Genomic DNA, 24,549 nt, shown 5'->3' with positions numbered 1-24,549 from the left:
AACCCATATTACTTCAGTTTCCAGGACAAATTACACTAGATAAATAAATAAACTAGACTAGGAAGACAGGCTGATGTGGCAATGAAAAATACAGAGTTAGAGTCAGGCCAGCATCTGAGACCTAGGTTTATCTTTTTCTATTGTGTGGCCTTGGGCAAGTCACTTAAGCTCTCCAACCTTAGCTTCTTCGCTATAAAATAGAGGTAACTGCCTCAAGGTACTGTTAGAAGTATTAAATAAAAAGGATGTATGTAGAGCAGAGCACTTGTCACAAAGTAACATTAAAGAAATGCCAGCCGTGGGGCACCTGGGTGGCTCAGTTGGTTAAACAGCCAGCTCTTCATTTTGGCTCAGGTCGAGATTTCAGAGTCCTGGGATGGAGCCCTGTGTCTAGCTCCATGCTCAGCAGGGAGTCCGCTCCCTCTCTCCCCGCCCCTCCCCTTATGTTCTCTCTCTCTCTCTCAAATAAATAAATTAATCTTAAAAAAAAAAGAAATGCTAGCCTTTATGATTTCTTCAAGGAATATTTTTCTCCATTTTCTTACATCTGAGTAGAAAAATGAGAGGCACACAAGCTGAACAATAGGATATATACTGTGTAAGGATAATATTTTCTGGCTATTTATTACTGTATAACAAGCCACGTCCCAAATTTGGTGACCCTAATACAATTTATTTTTATTTCTCCTGGTTCTGTGGGTTGACTTGACTCAATTGGGCAGTTCTTACTGGGAACCTTTCCTGCAGTTTCCGTCTAATGTGGGCTAAGGCCATAGTTCATAGTTATCTGAAGGCTCTACAGGACTGAACAGCCCAGGTGGCTCCCACACACTGCAGGTAGTTGATGTTCCTTTCACCTGGGAAATCAGTTGGGGCTATAGAATGAAGCAGCCACAAATGATGTCTCCAAGTGGTTTGAGCTTTCCAAAGCGTAGTGATGGATTCTGAAAGGAGCATTCCAAGAGACTTGGCTGGAAGCTGCAAGGATTCTTCATTTGCATATCTGCGTGTGCTGCCTTTTCTCGTCTCCTCTCCTCTCCTCTCCTCCTCCAGGGCTTTTAGTCCATGGTAGTCAGTTGTAAGCACACCTGCTGTACTCATTAGGGAAAGCTGCCAAAAGACTACCCTGACTCGAAGAGGCAGAGAAATAGACTACTTCTTGACAAGGGAGTGGAAGGTGACATTGCCCATGAGCATGTGAATGAGGACTACTGTTGTTGCTTTGCAGCAATTCCCATGAAAGTACTGTAAACTGGGGTAGACAGTAGTTGTCTTCATTTTTCTGATGAGGAACCTGAGGGATGTTAAAAGTTGGCCAAGGTAATTTTGTTATTAAATGGAGGAGCTCCACATTGAACTCTGGTCTTCTGAATCCAAATTGGGTCTTATGGGAAAACTACCCTCTGCCTTTCCTCACATAGCTCATCATGAGCTTTCTTCAGAGATGAGAAAGACCACGGGGGCTCAAGGCACTGATCTCCTTCCCACTCCCTACACATCTCCATATTACCTTCACCTTCTGTGCCCTTGTCCATCCCCTTCTATGGGCCTGGGTGTGATCAGCTTTAAAATGGGGTTAAAAGGACCTTCTCATAGAGCTGAAATGATGACTACATGAATGTAATACATGAAAAGTGCTTAAAACAGTGCCTAATATGTCATGAGTATTCAATATTGTCTAGCTATTATTGTTTTGCTATTATTATGGTGATGATGATGATGATGAAAATTCAAATTCCTCAGGGTTGGGATAGGTATTTATATAATTCTCTCTGTTCATTATCAGTCCTTTCTAAACCAACTACCTTATACAGTTTTCCTTCTCTGGTTTTTACCTAGGTCACTTCATAATTGCCCAAACCAGGGGATATTTTTCATTGGTTATTTTTCTCTAAACTCCCTGATGCCTTTAAAATGCCCTACACCCTTGGTGTTCATGGCTTTTACTCTTCCTTGAGGAGCGTACCTATACAGTTGTGCAGACTGTAAGCTACCCAAGGTCACACATCTAAGGGAAAGAGGTGCGTTTCAAAAATAAGGTAGAGTGTCTACCTATTAGAACAATCTCCAGCAGGTGGCAGTAACATGTTCTGATCTAACAAAATCAGTATATTGTGACAACTTTCTGACAGGTGGCGTTATGTGTGTTGAGGAAGAGGCATCTTTTTACTACTTCACACAGAGACGACGCCATGTGGGCGGGGGTGGCCCTGCTTCTGACTGTTCTTCCTCTATTGCCTCCCCAGATACTCTTCCTTTGCCTGTGCCTTGAATGCCACTGAGCTTCTTTTCTCAGCTCTCTGCACTTACTTTACACACTCTAATTGGGTAATTTAATAGACTCTTACTATTATAACTATCACCTTCTTGCTAATGAGTCCTAAATCTTTCACTACAGCACCCACTTCTCTTTTGAGAAATCTAACTGCCTCCTGGGTATCTTCATTGGGAGGTCTCATGGAAAACTGATATTCAACATGTCAAAAACTTCATTCCCTGCCAGACCCTCAACAATGAAACCCAGGCATCATTTTTAAACCAAGATAACTCTGTTGTGCTTTGTCAGTGTTTCCATGAAAAAGTTCAGCTTCATGTTTATGTGTGAAATGTATATTGGGAGGGACAGGGGCCTATATGTTTGTGAGACTCCCCTGTGGCTTTCATCCAGAGTAGTACTGCCTCAAAACTGAGGGTTTGGCATGTGCTTGATGTCCCAGGATCCTTCCTAGATGACCTTGCACTTTGTAATGGGTCCAGAAGGGAACCTGAAATTGACCTTCACCTCACTGAGGCACTGATCGTTTTGGGGAAGAGATTCATCCTGTTGTATTAATTTCATAGAGCCATCAAATTAGATCATCTATGAGTTATGCTAGACTTTTTCCAGTCCTCCTACAAATTACTTTATCCTACAGATTACTAACTTTCTACTCACATTTTTTTTTTAATGTGCTTTCTCTCTCTCTACTCCTCTTCTCAGTATTCTATTGTAGGTGTGTTCTGTCTCTTGGTTGGAATTTTAATAAATTCCTTATTACACTTACTCTATATGATGTTGCCATCTTATCCCATTAGTATTTATTTTTCGTATAGCTGAGAAGTATATCTATCTAAAGTATAAATCTAATCTTGTCACTCCTCTTTGATTCACATTCAAGGTTTCCTGTTACCTGCAGGATGGAGTTCAACTCCAGCCCGTGATGCAGCTCTGATATAACTTTCCTCAGGAAGTTTTCTCTGACCCACGAATCCTCCTTCTGTGTGTCCAGGATGCCTATGTTTCCTTACTATCACACACTCATTTTTGTACTCTAAGGCTCAGCTGGTATACCTTTCTCTGCCGCTAGACTATGAGCTTCTTGAGGATCCAAGCTGAACCTCAATTATCTTTGTATTCACAGTGCCTAGAACAGTTCTTGAGACATAGTAAATGTTAAAAAAAAATTTGAATGAATGAAAGATGAGTATAGAATGGAATGATTGAAAGAGCTTCATAGAGGAGGCTGCTCTGCATTGGGTTATGAAGGAAGGGATACTTTTAGTACAAAGAGGGAGGAGTCAAAGTCTTCCAGGAAAGGGACTGGGAAGAAGGGAATATAAAACAAACTTCTTAGGGCGCCTGGGTGGCTCAGTCAGTTCAGCGTCTGCCTTCGGCTCAGGTCATGATCCCAGGGTCCTGGGATGGGAGTCTGCTTGTCCCTCTCCCTCCACCACCCCCCTCCCCGTGCTCTCTCTCTCTCTCTCTCTCTCTCTCTCTCCCTCATTCACTCTCTCTCAAATAAGTAAATAAAATATTAAAAACAGCAACAACAATCTTCTTATTCATTCGTGCACTGTTCAAGCCATGATTGGAGTCCTCCTCTTCCCCACGGTGTAAAAGAATTCATTATGAAGAGATCTTTTCTTGTATCTTGTGTTTTGGTAATTTCCCTTTCTTTTTTTCTGTCCTTCTCTTTATGTCGGCATAAAACTTCCTACATTTGCCTTTTTCAACATTTTTATTTCTCTAAAGGCAAGAACCCACTGAGTTTGGGAATGTACATGAGCTAGTTCAGCATTTTAAATATAGACAAGTCCAAACATTTTCATTTTATTAGCCCATGCTCATCTTTCACCCCCTCCCTCCTCAGTGACTTCTTCACTCATGGATACATACTAAGATGAAAAAATATAAGGTAATAAGACAAACCAGTTTCTTTTGAAATGCCTGGTAAGGTGTTCTGAGCATTTTAGATGATCCTACATAGCTCCATGATCTCTTGTGAAGTAAATGTTAGCTCATGATTAAAGGTTGTCATTTTCCATTCTCATATTATAAAAAAATATATAATTTATCTTCTAAGATTATAATTATACATTATGTTAAAGAAAGAAATGTACATAAATAACAAAAAACTTCTCCCATTCTCTTTTAAGCTTAAGTTTTCCATATTTTCCTGGTTTCAAGGTGTCTTAAAGCTAGAAAAGATTATAGACTTATTGAGAGATTTTATTTATTTATTTATTTATTTATTTTTTAGATTTTATTTATTTATTTGAGAGAGAGAGAGAGAATGAGAGATAGAAAGCACGAGAGGGAAGAGGGTCAGAGGGAGAAGCAGACTCCCTGCTGAGCAGGGAGCCCGATGTGGGACTCGATCCCGGGACTCCTGGATCACGACCTGAGCCGAAGGCAGTCGCTCAACCAACTGAGCCACCTAGGCGCCCCGAGAGATTTTATTTATTTAGATATTATTTAAGCCAGAGCTTCCACCAGTGCTTCTGGCATTACTTCTCCATAATCAGCAAACTCTTCTGTACCCTCAAATTCTTTAAATGCTTCCTCTACCTTCATGCTTAAAAGAAACATGGCTATCCCTGAAAACACCACTATCCCTGAATCCTCATGTAATTTGAGGCCATTGTCTTTTCTAACCATTTCTCTCCCACTCTCTTGTTAAAAACTTGACTCATTTGAGGATCATGCCAGTCAGGTGTACTCCCTTGTCCCCTTTCATCACCGTTATTTATTAGATTTTGGTTAAGTTTCCCTTGTTTTCCAGAAGCGTTGACACTTAACTTACAGGCTTTCTCTGCCCTCCAAGCCATTCCATTATCCTGAGACACCGGGATAGCCTCTGAGTTTTTAGCTTTTCTCCTATTTAATGACTTACTCCTCGACCCCCTCTGCATCCATTTTAGTGGTCACAACCAGATCCTAGTCATTGTAACTGTTGTATTTCTCAAATCACTAAAGCAGACATCTTGGTCTCCCCTCTTTCCAATTTGCTTTGCCAAGTATTCACAGTACAAACGGGCTTTAAATTCACCACGATTTCAGTCTTTTGATCCTTTTACTGTCTTCCAGTCTACCCTTCCTTTACTTTCTTCCCTTTTAATCCATCTTACATCACATAGTGTATCATTCCCAGTCACTCTCTTAATTGTCTTAACAGTAACCTGCATTCTCTTGTGCCTGCCCTCCATGTGAACCTTAGCCTACCCTGCAACACACATTTTCTTTTTATTTTTTCCTCCCAAAACCTCTACCTGGCTGAATTCAGCTCCCTACTTTCTCATTGCCTGAAGTAGAACTGTGGAGAATTTTCAGACAAAGTCACTTAACAGGGTCTATGTGTAGCCCTGTACATTTAATATCACCAACCCCAAATGAGCTCCCAGTGCTGCATTAGCCGTGGTCATCTCTGCCTGCGCTCTCACTTCCCCATTCCCCACAGCAATGAAATTAAACTTTCTTTATTCTTTTCAAATACTCCTCCCATTTTCATCAGACCTCACATCCTATCAGAGAAAATAAATAATGTCAGACAGGAGTGTGCTTATCTTGAGGCTACCAAGCATACAGATTATCTATATATACATTAATGTCACTTTCCCTCCCCTCAGTGTTAATGGGAATGCCTTATGTTCTCTATCTTTGGGTTATATGTCTATCTATGCATTGGGTTCCATCTTCTTGCCCCTCTCAGGAGTTTTACATCATTATTTTTCCATCTCTCTTCTGTACAGCCAACCTCTCCATCTCACTAAATCCTTCCAGTTGGCTTTTCAACATATGCAGTCCCTCCCTTGTGAAAGACACAAAATGTCTTTCAAGTTATTGCTCTATTTCTCCTTTCCACTTTAACACTAAATTATTCAAGAAGTTATCTACACTCACTGTCTCCCAGTCAATCCGTCACCCATTACGATCTGCCTTCCAACTTTTTACTTCCACCAAAATCATTTTGCTCAACAGTTTATATTCACGTTGCTAAAAGGAAAGGATATATTTAAGTCCTTACCGAATTTACACTCTCAATAAGAGTTCAGTATTGTTGAAGAGATCCTTTCCTTCTGATTTTCTTCTTTCTTTTTGTCTGATTTTGCTCCTCTACTATAAAATCAAATGTCAGCCTTTTTCAGGGCTTGGTCCTGGATTTGCTTCTCATCACACTCGAAGCAAGTTCATCCACATCCATTGTTTCCATTACCACTAAAAGACAGATGACTCACAAATTGCTTGTTCAGTTAGGACCTCGCCTCTAAGCTCCGAGGCTACACAACCAAATGCCATTTGGACATCTTGATGCCCAACTCGTGGTCTGTCTTTTGTCCCAAACCAGCCTTCTTCTGGTACTTTGACATTGTTTAATGGTACTACAATGTCTTTCGTTGTATTTGCCAAAAAAGAAAAATGAAATTCTCTCTCCTCAGACTCAGTCTGTTAGCTAACCTTGTCAGTTTTGCATCGTAGCTTTCAACTTAGTTCCCTTCTCGCTATCTCCGTCACCACTCTGTCCACGATGGACATCGCTTGCCTGGAGCACTGTCATAGGCTCCTCACTGATCTTCCCATGTATATTTGGACCTTCCTCCAGTCTATCTTACTCTAGAACTATCCTCAGACAGGGGTGATTTTGCTCCCTGCACAAGATTTGGCAATATTTAATATAATATATTATATAATACATATTATATAATATAAATATATATTTTGATTGTCATGACTGTGGGGGGTAGTGCTACTGGCATCTAGCGGGTAGAAACAAGAAGTGCTGTTAAATATACTGCAATGCACAGAATAGGCCCCCATAACAAAGAATTGTTTGTTTCAAAATGTCAATGATGCCAATATTGAAAAAAACCTACTCTAGAGGAAGACTGAGTTTTTCACAATACAGACTTGATTATGTCATGTGTGCCCATGCACTTGCTTAAAATTCTTCAGTAATTCCCCATTTGATTAGGACCACAATAGTAAATATGGCCCTCCAGATCATATAAAAGCCTCTACCTACCCCTACAGGTCATCCAACATCTTGTTCTCTCTCAGGCTCCTTGCCTCAGTCTCGTTTCTATCCACTGAGCTTCCCCTCACCCCAGGACATTTACACATGTTGTTCTCACCTCCTGGAAAGTACTTCATTTAGTTAAGCCCCATTTCTCCTTCAAATATCAGCTGCAGATCTTTTCCCCAGGGGAGTTTTGCATGACCTTTCTCAGTAGGTTATTTCCCCCACATTAGACACTCACTATTTATACACTTCTCTTTTCTGATCTGTACATAGCTGCATATTTACATTGATTTATGTGCTATATTATTGTCTCCCTCACTAGAGTGGAAGCTACAAAAGATGAATAATAGCTTTTTATTTTGTTTTATTTCAAATAAAATTACACTACAGATGGTTGGTTGTTGAATGTTAGATATTTAGTGACTAAATCTCTTTACATAGCGTATGAGAAAACTTAGTCTCAGATACATCAAGGAACTCAAACAAGGCCACACAGTTTCGTAAATAGTGAGAGGACTTGAATCCAAGTTTCTCAACATCAAGTGCTGCATTATTTTCCCTCTAACCTGGTATTTTTGCATTTATTTAAGCATGCAGATTTTTACTTAAAGGAAATCTTTTGTGGAGACAGTGCAAAAAACAGATTAAAAGAGATTAAAGCAGATCACTGCTGTAATTAGAGACAGCTCAGTTCAACCTTATCTAAGATCTTTTATGCCCCTACACAAACCCCTCTCTCCCACTTGACTTAAGGAATTTATTCTAAGGAACTTGTCACAGAATGACTTGGATCTGAAGGTCAAGGCTGGGAAATAGGTCTACTGCATTCATATATTGACTGTGGGGTCTTTTACCACCTTGGCATATGATGTATTCTTGGTATTTGTGAATTTGAAGTTGAGAACACCAGTATAGCATAAGTTAGTGTCATCACTGGCTGAGATATTTTCTTGAACAGTTTCACCAAATCACATTACCATGTTTCTATATTAAACAGGGAGGTGATCTTTTCATGTCATCAATTGGGTCCATGGACCGTATTTAGCATTCCACCCTTTGTCAAAGCAAAATTTTCTGAACAGGAATCATCTTCATTTTCTCTTTATCTTATTGTGGGTTTTTTTTGCTGATGCTAGGATTTTGGTTAAATTGCTGAAACAAAAGTGGATGAATACTGCATCCAGTTCATAGCAATCACTTTACATGACAGTGGGAGAGGATACCAGAATGAACTGAGGTGAGGACCCTGCATGTTCACCAGCTAAGGAGCTCACACCCACATGCCAGGCATGTCTGACATTGTGTCTCAACGGCATAAACATCACTACCGTTATTGACCTTTGGGTTTTTTACAAAAGTTGCAAGCACAAATGTTCAGGGCAGTGCCCTGAAAAAATGGAAACTCCTTTTCCTCTGTTTTTCTCCTATAAATGTTTTTAGTTCCAGACCAAGTTCACAGTAATGAAGATAGTATATATGATGTATTTGGAGAGTATTTGAAGATGAGATGATTAAATGCATACCACTATTTTCTAATTATGTATTGATATATACATTTGATAGGATAATATATATGTAAATGGATGTGAAAATTAGAAAACATAAGCATGCTAAAAAGTTATTTTCCAAAAGCCTTTCCTTTACATCCTATCATAGACATAGAAAGTGTGTCCATTCTAAAAAATGTTTTAGAGTTTTTGGCTGTCTCTCAAACTTAACTCATTCATTCCAGTATATTTTAAATGTGATGAAAGTGAAGAGCAATTCATCACATCATTGTTTGAATTGCTGTTGTTTAGAAAATATAACTTCATATACAAAAATCTAAGACTTATGAGTAGCTATTGAGACAACTTTCAATATATTACTTGATTTTTAAAAATATATATATATATACTTTTGCTTTTCAAGCTGTCTTAGCTCATTTACTAGCTTTTTACAATTTTTTATTCAAAATAATTAGTCCGATTGATGTTTGTTTTATTAGATTCTATTACTTAATCTATAAAATAAGGAATACTAGATTCCCTCTATTTGAAATATCCTTTATCCTTTTTTCCTTTGGGAAACTTTTATTGCTTCAATTTTAAGTCACTATCTCAAAGAAGTAATTTTACAATCTTTATGAATTGCTAAACTTACTTACTATATGGTAAGTAACTATATGACTGAATGGGTTTGTAATTTGGGAGCTCTGTAATTAACTAAGATTATTATTAAGGGATGAGCAAGACATTTAAAGAAAAAACTCATTTCCTTCTGTCTTAAACATATAATGTCAATATATTGCTATTTTTCTGAAGTCCCTCATGGGCATTTCTCTTGCCTTAGGAAGTTGCATCTATTAACAGATATTACATTGTACTGTGACCCTTATTTCCACTTTCTCTCTTTTATGAGAGCAGAGAAAGCCACATGAAAGAAAAGCTAATTCAGAAGTGGAACTAGTGGCAGAAAAGTAAACTAAGTGTCAGATATGTGTTTGCAATTCTCAGCTAAGTTATCAAAATTTTACCCAAAGCATATTGGAAAACATCAGTCATGGGAACTCCCCTCCTCTCTCATTCCTGCCTTATAACCCCCCCCTGAAAATCATATCTGTTTCCCATTGATAGCTTTTAATACACATCCCTTTCATGTCTTCTAACAGGAATTGGAAAGTGAGAGAAGTTTACGTTCACCAACATTTAAGAGTCACCCTGGGAGCCAGTCCGATGATTCTATGAATGATTCAGACAAGAAAGGTGAGGAAACATCTTTTGACAAGATGTCACCTGAAAGTGGTCATAGCCACATCTTTGAAGGTTAGCACAATATTTTGATGTGATTTCTTGGGATCATGTATTGTACAACATGAGTGGTTAATAAGAAAATATTGAAGATTTTGTTTTAAAAATTAAGAAGAAAAAATGAGAGAATATAGCTCAATAAAAACAATTTAGGAAAAATAGAGGTATATTTAAATACTTCTATCTCTGTTATATTTTCTTTAATTTTTAAAACTAAATAAAGTATATTTTAATTGATTATAAACTAGCACAATAAGCCTTTTCAGTATTAGGCTTTTTGAACAGTTATTTGACTATCATCTAACCGTTCCTTTTGTGAAGAGAAAAGAAACATATTTGTCTCTGTCTGTGGGATAATAAAAAGACAAAATATAAGTAACTGTCAATGGCAAAATTAAAAAAATTAAAAATGCCTTCAGCATCTCTTTTTTCAGACAATTAAACTAGATGTGCTTAATGAATTTGGAATAAAAAGACATGAGAGTGTCATAATTTAGGAGAAAACCTCATAAATTTGATTAATGTTTTACAAACGTTATTAAAAAATTAATAGCTCATATGTTAGAAATTGCACTGTTAATAAAATTTGCAACTATGACAGACGTGAAATATAAATAATTAATTGGAAAATACAAATATCATTTATTATTTCTGATTAGTCACATTTTGTTTTTTTTTTTCATTTTAGCCAAGTAATGCATATTATAGTATTTCTGATGTTTGTGAAAGGTCATAATTAGTACAACTTTTAGGATATGAAGTTGCAAATCAACATGAGAAGTGTGGAATATAGCAGGCAGTTCACAATTTGGGAAAGCCAATAATGCTCTGCTTTAAAACTTTGCTATTCAAAGTGTCATCTGTGAATCAGGGTATCAACATCACCCGTAGGCATATTAGAAATGCAGAACTTTGGGCCCCATACCAGTCCTATCAAACCAGAATCTGCATTTTAACAGAATCCTCAGATAATTCATGTGCACATTAAAGCTTGAGAAACTTTACTTTATGCACTTCTGGATAATTTATATATGGTTCAGCCCATTCTGATTCCAATTGATTGAGTATTGTAATTTGGAGTGAGAGGTGGATGTGGGAAGAATAAAAGGGAGTTTGCTAATGATGAACTGGACGGACATGGGTTTCTAAATACAGGTAATTTGGGATCTCAATTTCTAGTTTTCATTTTCAGTTAATTTTTGTATGCCCAATTGATATCCTCATACAATTAGTATCAGTCCTAAGAAATTTACTCCACATATTTCAGGCTTGTGATTCAACTCTATGAGCACTTGGCAGAATGCAATAGAATCAGATTAGCAGAGGCCAAAAAAGGGAAGCTTTAGGAATGATTTATGTGGATATCAGATGATATCAGATGATGCTGGCCTGTGGAGATCTTAGCATAGGGAGGCAAAGATGAGGTTGGCAAACTGGCCAGTGTTATATGAGAGATAAACACCTTCACTCATCCTGCCTCACTTCTCTCTGTTTTCTTAGGTTCCCATGCAAAGATTTTCAAAAGCCTCTTTATTTTACACACCTAAAAAGGTATTCTGGAAGGCAACCATTATTGAGTGTCAAGATATGACTTAAATTTAAGAGTGACCTCAGGTATAAATTTCTAGGTATGTTGAAACTATCAAGAGCTAAACTGAAAAACACAGGGTGGGGAAAGGGCACTAGGGATGAACATAGCAGCTAACTTTTATTTTATCTGTACAATGCACAAGAACTGTAATTTCTATGTGTCACTACTTGTAAAAGAAAGAAACTCCTTCATTATGGAATCCTTTTAACTCCTCCATGGTGCCCCAAATTTCTATCTTAGGTGGGACAAGCCCTTCTAATACTTATAGTTAGCTTTGACAGGCTTTGTATGAACTTGACAAAACCTACACAGCTAAAGAGTACATTGATGTTACTATTCTGCTGCAAAGAGAATTTGTTCCAATAATATAAACACGTGTGTCTGAATAAAATGTGGTAACAAAGATGTCAGAGTGTAGGATTATATGAGTAACTGTGATGGCTTACATACTAAACATCTTAAGTAGCCTCAAGAGTTTCATACTTGAAGGCAATATTTATTTATAGCTCTCTCATAAACAGTAGAATCTTGGAAAGAAACTTCAATAGATCATCACAATGTGGCTACCTAGTGACCTGCATTCTTAGAATTTAGTAAAATCAATGCAAATTGATCAAAGGACGTATTTCAGGACTCAGGAATCCAAACTGTTGGATTAGTCCCCGCCCCTTATACTCAACTGCAGGTCCTGGGTGGCTGCACAGAAAGGCACTGGGATGCTCCCCCCAGATTTCCTTCTATGCTTGATGATCCATCCACTCCCAGGTTGTGTTTAATTGCTTTCACCACCCTTTATTCGGTTTGCTCCACTTTCCTTACCGATATACTTGTGTCGAATAAATGGTAGTGTTTCATGTGTATGTTGGTTCATCCCATTCACATTTTCTTTGGGATGTACTCTAATGGGTAGCTGTTCCAATGATTCTAGGAAGACTTGGCTCATTTGAAATTAAATGTCAAGCATGACAAATCCATAATTTGACAAATCTGGGTGGTGTAATAGATGCAAGAGAAAAAAACAAATTCATATAAATGGTTTGATTAACTGTACCACAATGGTATAAAATCTTATCTGTGAAATTTCTTTTAGATATTTTAAAGCCAGTAAATTGGAGAGTGAATATTGGGAGTCTTAGATACTGATTTACATGGTTTGATCTACTTCGGTTTGATCTACCTGTATGTAGAGTAAAAAATTTATTTTTTCTTCGGAAAAATTCTGGATCAAAGGGTGCTTCAAATAGCACAGATGATTGGGTAATGTCCATCAAGTTTAAATGTTTTAATAAGACAATTACCTGCTTTTCACTTTTAGTCCCTAAACCATAATTTTAATATTCATCTTCTAAGTCATCAACATGTAAAATGCTAACAGATAAAATATACATTCAAAGTCCTTCTTTCAAGGCTTTTGTAATAAACCTTAGAAATTACCTGCTGTATTTCTCTTTTTATTCTGCTCCATTAAAGCAGATTCATTCTTCATTCTTATAATGGCCATTCATCTTCTCTGATAGATTTTACAAATTGAACTGAGGGTTCTGTTTTTTCTTTTTTTAATTTTCTACTACTCTTTCCTGTTATCAGTGTTTCTGAAATACTGATGTATGCGCAATGTATGTATTTGTGTGTGAGTTGTTGTTGTTTATGTACCTTAATTTTTCATTTAAAATCAACTTAGAGACATTTTAGAGAAATGCTTTCTATATTATAGAAGTGATCCATATGTCTGCTGTCCAATGTGCTAACCACTAGCCACTACCACACTGGTGGCTATTAAGCACTTAAAAAATCGCTAGTGCGACCAAGCAACTTGTAGATTTTATTGAATCCTAATTAATTTAAATGTAATAGTCACTGTTTTGGACAGCCCAGTCTTAGCAGATATCATTTCTCCAAAGAACTTGTGCTCCCTTTTCACTGGAAAGGATTCAGATGATAGTTGTTCATTTTAAGTTATCCTTTCTCTGCGAATTTACCTTAATTAAAATGTAGGTGGATGAGTGTAAAGATAATCCACATTTGTAAAATAAATCAGTAGCAATAATCCACATATTAAAAAAGATTGCCTTCAAGAGCTAGTGATGGTCTCCTCTCTGTAGTATTTCCTAGTGATAAAATAAAGAAAAAACCATTTCACCAGTGTTCCCTTTTCAGCATACTGAAAAATAATGCTTTTATCGTTGGAACAGAAATATCTATGGTGAGGCTATGCATTTTTCTGTAACATTTTGTCTAGGGCTTAATTTTCTTGGGAATATGAATCCTCTCAGGTCAGGAAGCAAACCATTTTCTAAATACCTAAAGTCAACGAAGTTAAATGCAGTAACGGGATACTTTAAAATTACCAGAACTGTTCCTTTAATAAAAAAGGGCTTCATTTGGAAACATAAATAAGTCAGACATTTAGTCACAGAGCAGCTACAGTGAAGGCCATCAGCACCATTTGTTCTGCTCTGACTGATTTGTTCTGTCTAATGAGACTCAGGCAACAGGTTTTAGACCCAGTCTCTGGACAAACACCACGGTGGACCCAAGTCTCCCAACACAGGCTCCATATCTTCTTTGATGCCTCAGACAATCCCCTATAAAAAGCCATGTTATTTTAATTCACATAGAAGACTTTTCATTAGTAAAAATGTCAGTGAAGCACAATTTAAAATAACCCTGAGAGGGGCGCCTGGGTGGCTCAGTCAGTTGAGCGTCTTGCCTTCAGCTCAGGTTGTGATCTTGGTGTCTGGGGATCAAGCCCCACATTGGGCTCCCTGCTCAGCGGGGAGTCTGTTTCTCTCTCTTGATCTGCCCCTCCCCCTGCTTGTGCTCACGCGCTCTCTCTCTCTCAAATAATAAATAAAATCTTTAAATAAAATAAAATAAAATAATCCTGAGATAACGCCCTTTACAAAATGAAGAATCCTTTTGTTATATCATAAGTATTTGGTATGTTTCATCTGTTTACTCAGATGGATTTTTCCCCCCCTCTCTTTTTTAAAGTGGGTTTTACCTGCAGTTTTTCAATGACTCCCACATGTTCCTTTCAGTTGCTTTTATACTCAGTGAGTCAAAACAAATTCCAGAGTTAAATCATGGGCTCTACTGGAAGGGGCAGCTGGGAGTTTGCTATTCGGAGGAAATTGTAATGAAAGGTCTATTCATGAGGTCTTTCACATGGAGGCTATAAATCAGTGCCTTGGAATGCTGGAAAATTTCCATTGATTAAAATCAAAATCCCAGGACCTCATTTTGAGCTTGTGTATGGTCATACTTAATTTTAAAACATGATGCCATCAAAGAAAGAGAACAACAAATATAAATATCCCTCTTGAAACTAATCCATTCATTTTACCTCCTTGCAACTGGAAAGAACTGTTATTTTTAAATATTCTGATTATAGAGACAGAATGTATATCTACCCCTAGAGAAGATTTTTGATGTGGTATTTTCATTTGTCCATTTATTCATTCACTCAGTAAATATTTATTGAGTGCCTAAATCTGCCAGGTACTAGTCTATGTGCTTAGGTACATCAATGAATAAAACAGACAAAAAACAAAAACAAAAAAACAGAAAAGTTCGGCTTTTGTGTGACCTCTATTATAATAGGCAGAAACACACCGTGAACAATAAAAATAATGAAGAAATAAATTACATACCAGAGGGTAATAAGTTCTATAGAAAATACAAACTGTGATAGAGGGGATGGGGCATGGTGGAGGTTTGCATTTTTTATTAGAATGGTCATGATAGGCCACAACAAAAAGGTGACATTTAAGCTAAGACTTAAAAAAAATATTTTGCCTTTTCTTTCATTCTTAAAAGCATAAAAAGTTATATTTTGATGATATTCAGGAAGATTTGGGGCAGAATCCTCCCTGGGTGATATTCTTCCCCATCATTGGAGCAACTATACTGCGAGTTTCTATGCAGTTACTTGAAGCAGAGGAAAGATATACATCAATAGAACCCTTATACCTAACCACTGTCACCAAAGTGTATGGAACTACTTCTCCCTTTGTTCCTCAATTTGTGTCTTGCACATTTGGGGTATTTTTTTCTCTATTTTGGTCTCCAGAGGACAGATCCAGACAGGAGGCAAGGAGTACAGGCAGAATCACAGGGCTGGCTGAAGAGGTGGAGTCCTTACATGGGAGCCAAACAAGGAACTGGTTATTCTAGGGAAAGGGACTTGAGAATTACCTAACAGGTTTGAAATTAGAATGTTAGCACAAAGGTGAAACACAAGAACCCCACATCTTAAACTGAATTCATGATTCAATGTGTTTATCCAGGTTGGCACAGCTCATATGACCACCCGTGTTCCAAAATAAAGGCAATGTTAGAGGTTCACGAATGCAGTAGGTCCATACTGGACAAGTTTGGTGACAGGTGTTGGTGATGCAATCCTAGTTGGGTTTAAGGACAAAAAAACCCTGTCACTGAGGATTAGCAGATGACTAAGGGAATGCATTAGGGCAATGATTTTGAATGAAAGGAAAGAAGGAAAGAAGAAAGGAAGCGAGAGGGAGAGAGGAGAGGACAGGGAGGGAGGACGGGAAAGAGACACAGAGAGACAGAAACAGGAAAGGAGGGAAAAAAGTGAGAGGAGAAGAAAAAGCAATAAAACAGTTCTATGAAGCTTTTGAGAAGTAGCTAGAGTCCAGGTATTAAAGAACTGTTTTTATTGGTTTTTTTGTTTTGTTTTGTTTTGTTTTGGGGGGGGGCGGTTTGGTGTCAGAAACAAATACAGAAAGGAAGCAGTAGCAATATCCGTAAATTCAGCAAACATTTACTGAGCAGGGTGAAAATTCCAGGTAGATCTAGCAAAATCATGAAGGAGCACTGAAAGTAAGGAATCTGGGAGGAAATAGGGATGCTTTTATATGTTTGATGCTTAGCATCAATAAATGCCTTTCTCTCCCATGAGGTAGGGCAAGAGAAAGTTCTAGATTCTAAGCTGAGAGTAAAACAATTCAGGTTAATTACACTCAGCTGCCAGATTAAGAAGGATGCCAGTTTTAAATGAAGGGGGAAACACTTGACTTTTGTGCTTTCAGCGTTGATTAAAATGTTCATTGACATGTTTTTAAAATGTTTACAAAACTGAAGGAGTCGAGTATTTGGCTATTTCTCACCATGATAGAAAACTAACATTCCAGGGGCAATCCTAAACTCTAGACATCCTCAGATATGGGAAGAGGACAAAAAGCCGCCAAGAGTATTCACTAATTAACAATTTTTTTAAATTCATTTTTCAAGGTTTATAAAATTTGTAATGTAATTGTATTTTCAGATTTTGAGCCAAATAGTTTTATTAAAAATGTGGGTTTTCTCTGTACAATTTTTATGAATATTTAATATTAGAAATACCTCATTTACTTGAAATCAAAATTAATTATTAATTATTATTAATTAATTAATTATAAATACTTAACTTATGATAATAACTTCTTATTCATGGTTGATGCAGCTTCAAATGCCCTTTAAACTACGTAGTGTCCATGATGAATTATAAGAATAACAACCTATTAATAATAAATGTGAGCAAATAATAATAGCACATGAAACTTTCTCTTTGTGAAGAGCTACGTGATTCTATATTTGACTCTTTTTCCACATCTATAAATATGGGGATGGGGCTAAGATAATGTTCTATGAATAAATTCTGCATGTCACATTTAGGATTCTTTATTTGCAAGATCAAACTGATGAAATAGTATATGAGGCCTCAATTAGAAGAGTACAAAAAGTCCTAACCAGAGGGTCTCAGAAATTCTTAGAAAATACTGTAAACTTTGTATTCCCTAAGACCAAGAACCAGTTGTTCCAACTGTTAAAAAAAAAAAAAAAATCCTTGCTTGCCAAACTCATTCTCTTTAATAGTTTATTTAGTCTAATATTTCAGCACTTAAAATTCTAGATAGTTCCAGATTTATTAGGAGATATGTAATCATTCTCTAGTGACTTGGTATGACCATTGCTTTCCATAAACACCAGGGGAGAATTTGAGACACCACCTTCAAACCTATTTTATACCATCAAGTCACAATACTTTTGACTCGTTGCTTGAATACCTTCATCTTCCATTCCTAAGACTGACATACTGCACTATGGGAGGTGGTGTCAGAACAGGTAGTCCATTAGTTTTATTTATGTTACAGACAGGAAACTATTAAGGAATTTTAATATTAATTTAAAATGGATCCAATTAGGTAAATGACTAGTAGAAGTAAAATATAAATCCTCTCTGGAGGAATGTAGCTTCAGCTGGGGCCTCAATAAAATCCCAAAGATAAAGTTCCAATGCACATGAGCTCACAGTCAAAAATCACGATATAGATAAGAAACAAGGCTACGTAAGAGCCAACAAGTATAATAAATTAGGACTATACCTATATAGACATCAGGTATGAATTAAAGATTCCAGAAGGGGAAATCTGTATCCTATGGAATTTAGTTTGTAAAACATTTAGCATTCAAGTTAGTTGAAAATGGATAGACTAGCAGTGAAATAGTACTTGGATAATTGTCAAAATAAATAAATAAATAAATAAATAAAAATATCCTGTGTTTCATCATACACAAAATCTCTTCCAGATGTTTTAAAGTGCCACACATAAAACTCAAAACTCTAACAAATATTGGAAAAATTGTAGTTTATACTTATTAAGCTTTCAGAGGGCGAAAGGAATTCATAAGAAACACTAAAAACAGAACCAGAAAGAGAAAATATGAGATCGATATCACAAAAATAGTTAAACTTCTGTTCTATGAATAATATATTAACTAATTAAAAACTAGAAAAAAAGAAAGAAAATACTGTAGCACATATAAACAACAAAACATAATGTCCAGGATATATAGGAAGCATATACCAACGAAGACACAAGCAAAATTCAAAATTGGAGCAAAGTATGTGAACCAAAGCAAAACTATAAATGGAGAAGCATATTAAAATGTGAAAAGCTTACAAATAATTGAGAAAATAAAATTAATGTGATAGTTGAGCATAATATTTTTCATCAAAATGAAAAAATGTTGTGTAACAATTTGCATTATACAAATATATACTTATATATCATATAGGTACATAAAGAAATAGACCCTGTCATGTTGTTGGGGGTAGTACAGAAATGGTATGACCTCTTGGAGAGACAATTTAATAGAGTTAAATAAAATTCAAAATGTCAACCAAAAAAATCCCACATCAACTTTTATCTATTTATGTAAAAGAAACACTACGCATGAGTACAACCAGCAATGATGGAGGATATTTATTGCCGTATTGATTTTGTAAGAGAAAAATTGGATACAATTTATATACCTATTAATAAGGGAATGATTAAATAAATTGTGGTTCATTCATATCACAAAATATTACACAGAATTGATAAAAATGGGATAGTTTGGTTGATACTGACATAGAAAACTTTCTAAGATGTATCATTAGGTTGTGGTGCTGTTAAATGCTTTACAGCAAGAAAGCATCGTTCATGTATTACTAACATAAATTTTAAAATAGAAAAATCTCTAAGAGTGTGACAACTTTCTAAGTTAAGATATTAAAATTTCTGTAGTACTATGATACTAAAAATTGTATAGCCTACATGCCTGTGTGCTTAAGAACTGTAAAAAGCTGTAAAAAAGTTAAGTTTAAATTTTGTAATGGCAACATAAACAAAAACTATCATATTAAAATATGGTCACTTGGGCAGTGAAACTGGCCTTTTGTTGTTTGATTGTACACATTTTTAGAGATCACTGTTTCAATTTCTGTTCAATTTTGTGGAAGATTATTAGAGATTTGCAATCTTAAAACAGTAGTGAGGGGTCCCTGGGTGGCTCGGTTGGTCAAGAGACTGCCTTCGGCTCGGGTCATGATCCTGGAGTCTCTGGATCGAGTCCTGCATCGGGCTCCCTGCTCAGCAGGGAGTCTGCTTCTCCCTCTGACCCTCCCCCCTCTCATGTGCTCTCTCTCCGTCTCTCATTCTCACTCTCTCAAATAAATAAATAAAATCTTAAAAAAAAATAAATAAAATAGTAGTGAATAAAGTATTTTAGGAGAGATAATATAAAATCATATAACTTGAAATAAAATTTATTTTTAAGCACAGTTCAATTTATGACATTGCATTATCTGAAGAACAAAATCTAGATTCTTTTACTGGTTTGTAAAGGAGTGAATTCAACTCTTATTCATTTATGACTAAACAGTTTGGGTGGGTCCCAGTGGCTATAGGACTTTGTCTAAGTTTTTTGTGTTCAACTGGCTCTTAATAAACAATTCAGATATCTTATGTGATATTGGAAGTTGCTAATGGCATAAAGAAGGCTCTCATTAAATATATCAATAGTTTGAATTTCTACTGTGACCAAGCCAAAGCATAGGACAAGAAATAATAGGAACTGAATTCTGGGGCAGAAAGAGTTTAACAAAAGAAAATATATCACAAAAAAACAGATCGCCCCAGGAGCATAGACATCTACGTTTTAAGGGAGCATGTAAACACCAGTTATGGTTTAGGCAGGGGCACTGACAATGCAAGGATGCATAAAACATCCTCTTTAAACTCTCAAGTCTTATGATCTGGCCCAGAGGTTCTCAACTCACCCTCCTAGCATGATTATTAAAATGCAGATTTCTCTGTGCAACTTATAGTTTAAAGCAAAATGTAGCTTACTCTCATTGATTTAGACTCTCTGAATATCAGTGCATTTTTATAAACTTCCCAAGTGATTTCTTGCACTCTGGTCTAGTCTGGTAAACTATTATCTTGGATTTTTGTTTGCTAAGGGAAATAGCCCTGAATTATCATCTGTACCAAGATCCAGCCTGTGTTTGGAGAGAGTCTGGAGTTGGGCTGGAGTGGGATCAGTTTCAAGGTTTGGGTACAGGTCAGTCAACATGGAAATAACTAACAATATAAGGCACCTCAACACAGAAAAGTACCGTAAAAATTCAAATTAACAAAGAATTTCTTTAGACAGAAATAGGGAAAACTATTTTCAATAAGTCCTGGGATCTTCCCTCTCTCTCCACTGTAGTCATTTGAGGAAGTTTTATGTTGGAATTGTTTGCATCAGTGAAGCACGTTGCAACATCTGGGTGGAATTAATTCACTTAACACTAAATGGTTGAGTATCTCTTTAGTCTAGACTCAGAAGACACAAATACAAGTTAAAATTATAATTTTGTTCTTAAGGAGCTCCTCTTTTGGAGAAGAGGGACAAGTACACAAAAATATTGAGATAAATACTAATAGACCTATAAAATCACTATTCATTTATTGAAGCAGCAAATTCACGGAATGACCCTGGGTACCAGGCACCTGCTAGACCATGGTGAACAAAAACATGTTTCCTGCCCAAATGGGACTTTCATTCTGGTGGAGAAGGTAGAGAGTAAATACATAATCCCATATAAAATAGGCAGTTATGAGCTGTGGGAGTAAAGGAAGAAAACTGGGTGCGCTGAGTGGCTATGAGATTATTAGGGACAAGGGAACCATTTAAACATAATTTTTAAAATTCAATTTCTAACTAGATTTCAATAGAATTAGCTCTTGAATCTGGCAAGATATTTTCTGAATTGTTTATGGACTAGTGGGCTGTCAGATGATTGTAGAACTGGCGTCAATTCTCTTTTCCTGTTGTCATATTTGTAAATCAATTTACAGGAATTCCTGAAGTAAGCTCCTGTGCCTGACACTTCTTTCTGTGATAGGAATGTTCCAACCATCTGTTTTCATTTCATTTATCTCAAGCTTACTTATTTTGGCCCTGGTATTATTGCTTATTTTTTTATACTCTTCATTTATACATTTATAATTGTTTACTTCCTCACAACAATAGATTTGATATGTCTTCTATGCCCAACATATCCTGGACTTGAAGAGCAAGCAGACAAGTCAAACTTTCATTAATCGGAACTGGAAAGACAGTATAATAGAAACCTCAGCTCTAGATATGTGAATAGCTATTTCAATAAGAGACATGAGTCTGTGGAAAATAGTTCACCTCCTTGATGTCCCCCTATGTAAGCACTTTGAGAAGTCCAGGATTCTACAGAATAGAAAATGCTGGATGGCTTAAAGGGAAGTGGTGTTCTGAGCCACTGGTATTAGAGTGACAGATTAAATCATCCCAGGATGTCTCCTTCTGATGTTCCCTCAAATGCAACCCCTCCTTCAAATGCACAGTCATCTTCCACATATATCTATATGATGATTCTGACATGTTCTACACTGTGTTATGATTTATTTGTCTGTGTTATTCACAATGATGTATCAGTATGTGCCCTGTGTGGAGTGTATCTTCAAAATACTTATTGCATGAATACATTACTTAATTTTGAAATACTGAGAATCATTGAACACAGCTGTAATTTGCAAGCATATGAGAGTATGTTCTTTCATATACAGATTCATGTGATAAAATTGTTGAAAATATACTTTGGCGATAGGCAAGCCCAGGCTAAATCCTGTATTTGGCACGTAAAAATTGCACAATCTAAGAAAGTTACTTCACTACTCTTGGCTTCATTTTTTTTTTTTTTACTTTCTAAGATAATAAAGTTAATAATAGTATCTCTTGGACATGTTGTGGATATTACCTGGAATATTACATGAAAAGTATGCTGCATAGCACTCAAAATGGCATTAGTTTTAATAGAAATTTAAAACGGAGGTTTTGCTGGCCAGCTAGGGCAAGTGCATTCTATAAAACCTCCATAAGATATATTTATAATCAGAGGGATGTTTGTTTCCAAGTTCTTTGAATCAATAGACAACTACAAGTTCATCAAGTGCAAGGCAAGTTGTACTTACCTACTCAGTGCCTCGCAGACAGGCAAGGAATGTTGTTTGTGTGAATACATGATTTCCCAGTTTGGGGCAAGGTGATCAGCTAAGGATTATGCTTCTAAATACATCAACTTAAATGATGAGCTCTGAAAAAACTTTGTGTCAAATATAGCTGCCAATATCCATGTTTTTATGGCCTGTCAATAGAGTATTATTTTTTTAAATGACTGAGGCTTGAAGAGTAAAAGAAACTGACCTATCAACCTAAAATGGTAATTGAAGCAAAACATGACCAGCTGTTTTGTTAGTCAATAAAAATAGATGAGGAAACAGTGCTCAGTTAAAGCTTCAAAGACAATGACACTGGCTGTTCTGGATTTCCCTCTTCCATGCCCCAATGAATTTTTGTTTAGAGTTTTATTTCTTCTTGCTTATTTTTTTCAATCCACAGTCTAAAATGCCCATGCTAAGCCATTCTTACACATTCTTCAAATTCCCGATATAAACAAATCAAATGTTACTTAGACATGTTTAGGTGCTATTACAATAACAAAATGCACTGAGTGCAATGAAGGATGCAAACAAATATTCTTTTTTTTTAAGATTTTATTTATTTGACACAGCGAGACACAGTGAGAGAGGGAACGCAAGCTGGGGTAGTGGGAGAGGGAGAAGCAGGCTTCCGGTGGAGCAGGAAGCCGATGTGGGGCTCGATCCCAGGACCCTGGGATCATGACCTGAGCCGAAGGCAGACACTTAATGACTGAGCCACCCAGGCGCCCCCAAACAAGTATTCTTAATAGACACATAAAGCAGTTTATGACATTCTTGAAAAAAGTGATCAATTCATGAGAGAGCCCAATGTTTCTAGTTGTGTATTGCTAAATCTGTCCCTCAAAAACTCTCAACTTTCATTTATTCATTCATTCATTTATTCACTTATCTATTTGTTATATATTTCATAAGACAAATATGTGCTTCGGGTGTGTTTTTTTACTTAAATCATTATTCTTGCTTGGGATAGCATTAGATCCTAATACATTCACTGGGATGTTGTTAAATCACAAAGTCAATATCTACTTCATACAGATGTTCTTAATTTAGGTGAAGCAAAAGGAAAATGTCTACACATGTATTACACTGTATAAATACACATATAATGGCTCAGAGGTTTTCTTTTGTCTCCTTTCTTTTCAGAAACACCACACACACACACACACACACACACACACACACACACACAGGAAGTCCACTAAAAATAAGTAATTTTTTATTACTTTGAGAAACAGTGTTTGGAATCCAGAATCCTTGCCTTCCTTTCCTCCCTACAATCAATGCAGCTTGTGAAATGTTACTAACTCTACGCTCTTAGAGAGAAAAACAAAAACAATGAAATTCCTTGACAAAGCTGCTGGAGATGATTAAGAAAAAAATATTGCAATAGGAGGAACAAACAGTATATATGTATACAAGCCTACGTACTGATGCAAGAAGGGAAAATTGCACAGCTTCCTCCGGGCCATAGTGACATATTTTAGCTTGATACCTGTCTAGGCCTTTTGGTGAAAATATTGTAGGAGAGACTCTTGAGAGTGTAAAACAATTTATGGAAGTAATTTCTCTTCTCCCTAAAAATAAAGGGCAACAAATGTGAAGTTATTTATCCACTTAGTAAATGGTTTAAACAGTATTCAAGTTATGCCATAATATAAACAGTTTGCCATCAGAACCTATCATTTGCACTTAAAGGTAACGAAAGAAGAATTGTAGTCAATTATATGTGTCTTATCAGGTTACCAAGACTGAATAACCTTACAAAACGCACCTGAAAATAGCTAATTAAGCAGTGCACCAAAGTTTTAGTCTTTTTGATTACATGGTTTGCTTCATATTTTCTATCTTTGTTTATAACAACAAATATGTTTGAGGCAAGATTCCAGAAGATTTTGGGATACAGGTGAAGAATATTAGGTACTTTTTATGATATAATATTTACCTTCTGCAAAGTTGAAAGCACTTGATTTATTTATGTGACATTTTTGAAATTCAGTTCAAATAGACCTAATAAACATGAAATGGAGTAATAGAGATGG

General features: G+C 36.4%; 1 protein-coding gene across 3 annotated transcripts in view; it reads left to right on the top strand.

The window, feature by feature from the left end:
- XIRP2 (xin actin binding repeat containing 2) overlaps positions 1–24,549 on the top strand; it is a 311,289-nt gene that overhangs the window by 198,981 nt on the left and 87,759 nt on the right. For all 3 annotated transcript variants that reach the window (XM_028124790.2, XM_088022124.1, XM_028124781.1), the window contains exon 2: positions 9,928–10,081. In XM_028124790.2, coding sequence (XP_027980591.1) covers positions 9,928–10,081 — 154 coding nt within the window. The remainder of the gene's footprint in view (positions 1–9,927; positions 10,082–24,549) is intronic.

This window comes from Eumetopias jubatus, unplaced genomic scaffold, assembly GCF_037043125.1.
Source record: "Eumetopias jubatus isolate StellerSeaLion01/CBP00866 unplaced genomic scaffold, mEumJub1_p1.0 scaffold_3, whole genome shotgun sequence".
Lineage (NCBI taxonomy): Eukaryota > Metazoa > Chordata > Mammalia > Carnivora > Otariidae > Eumetopias > Eumetopias jubatus.
The sequence above is the reverse complement of the archived record's forward strand: the minus strand, read 5'-3'. Positions and strand labels throughout refer to the sequence as shown.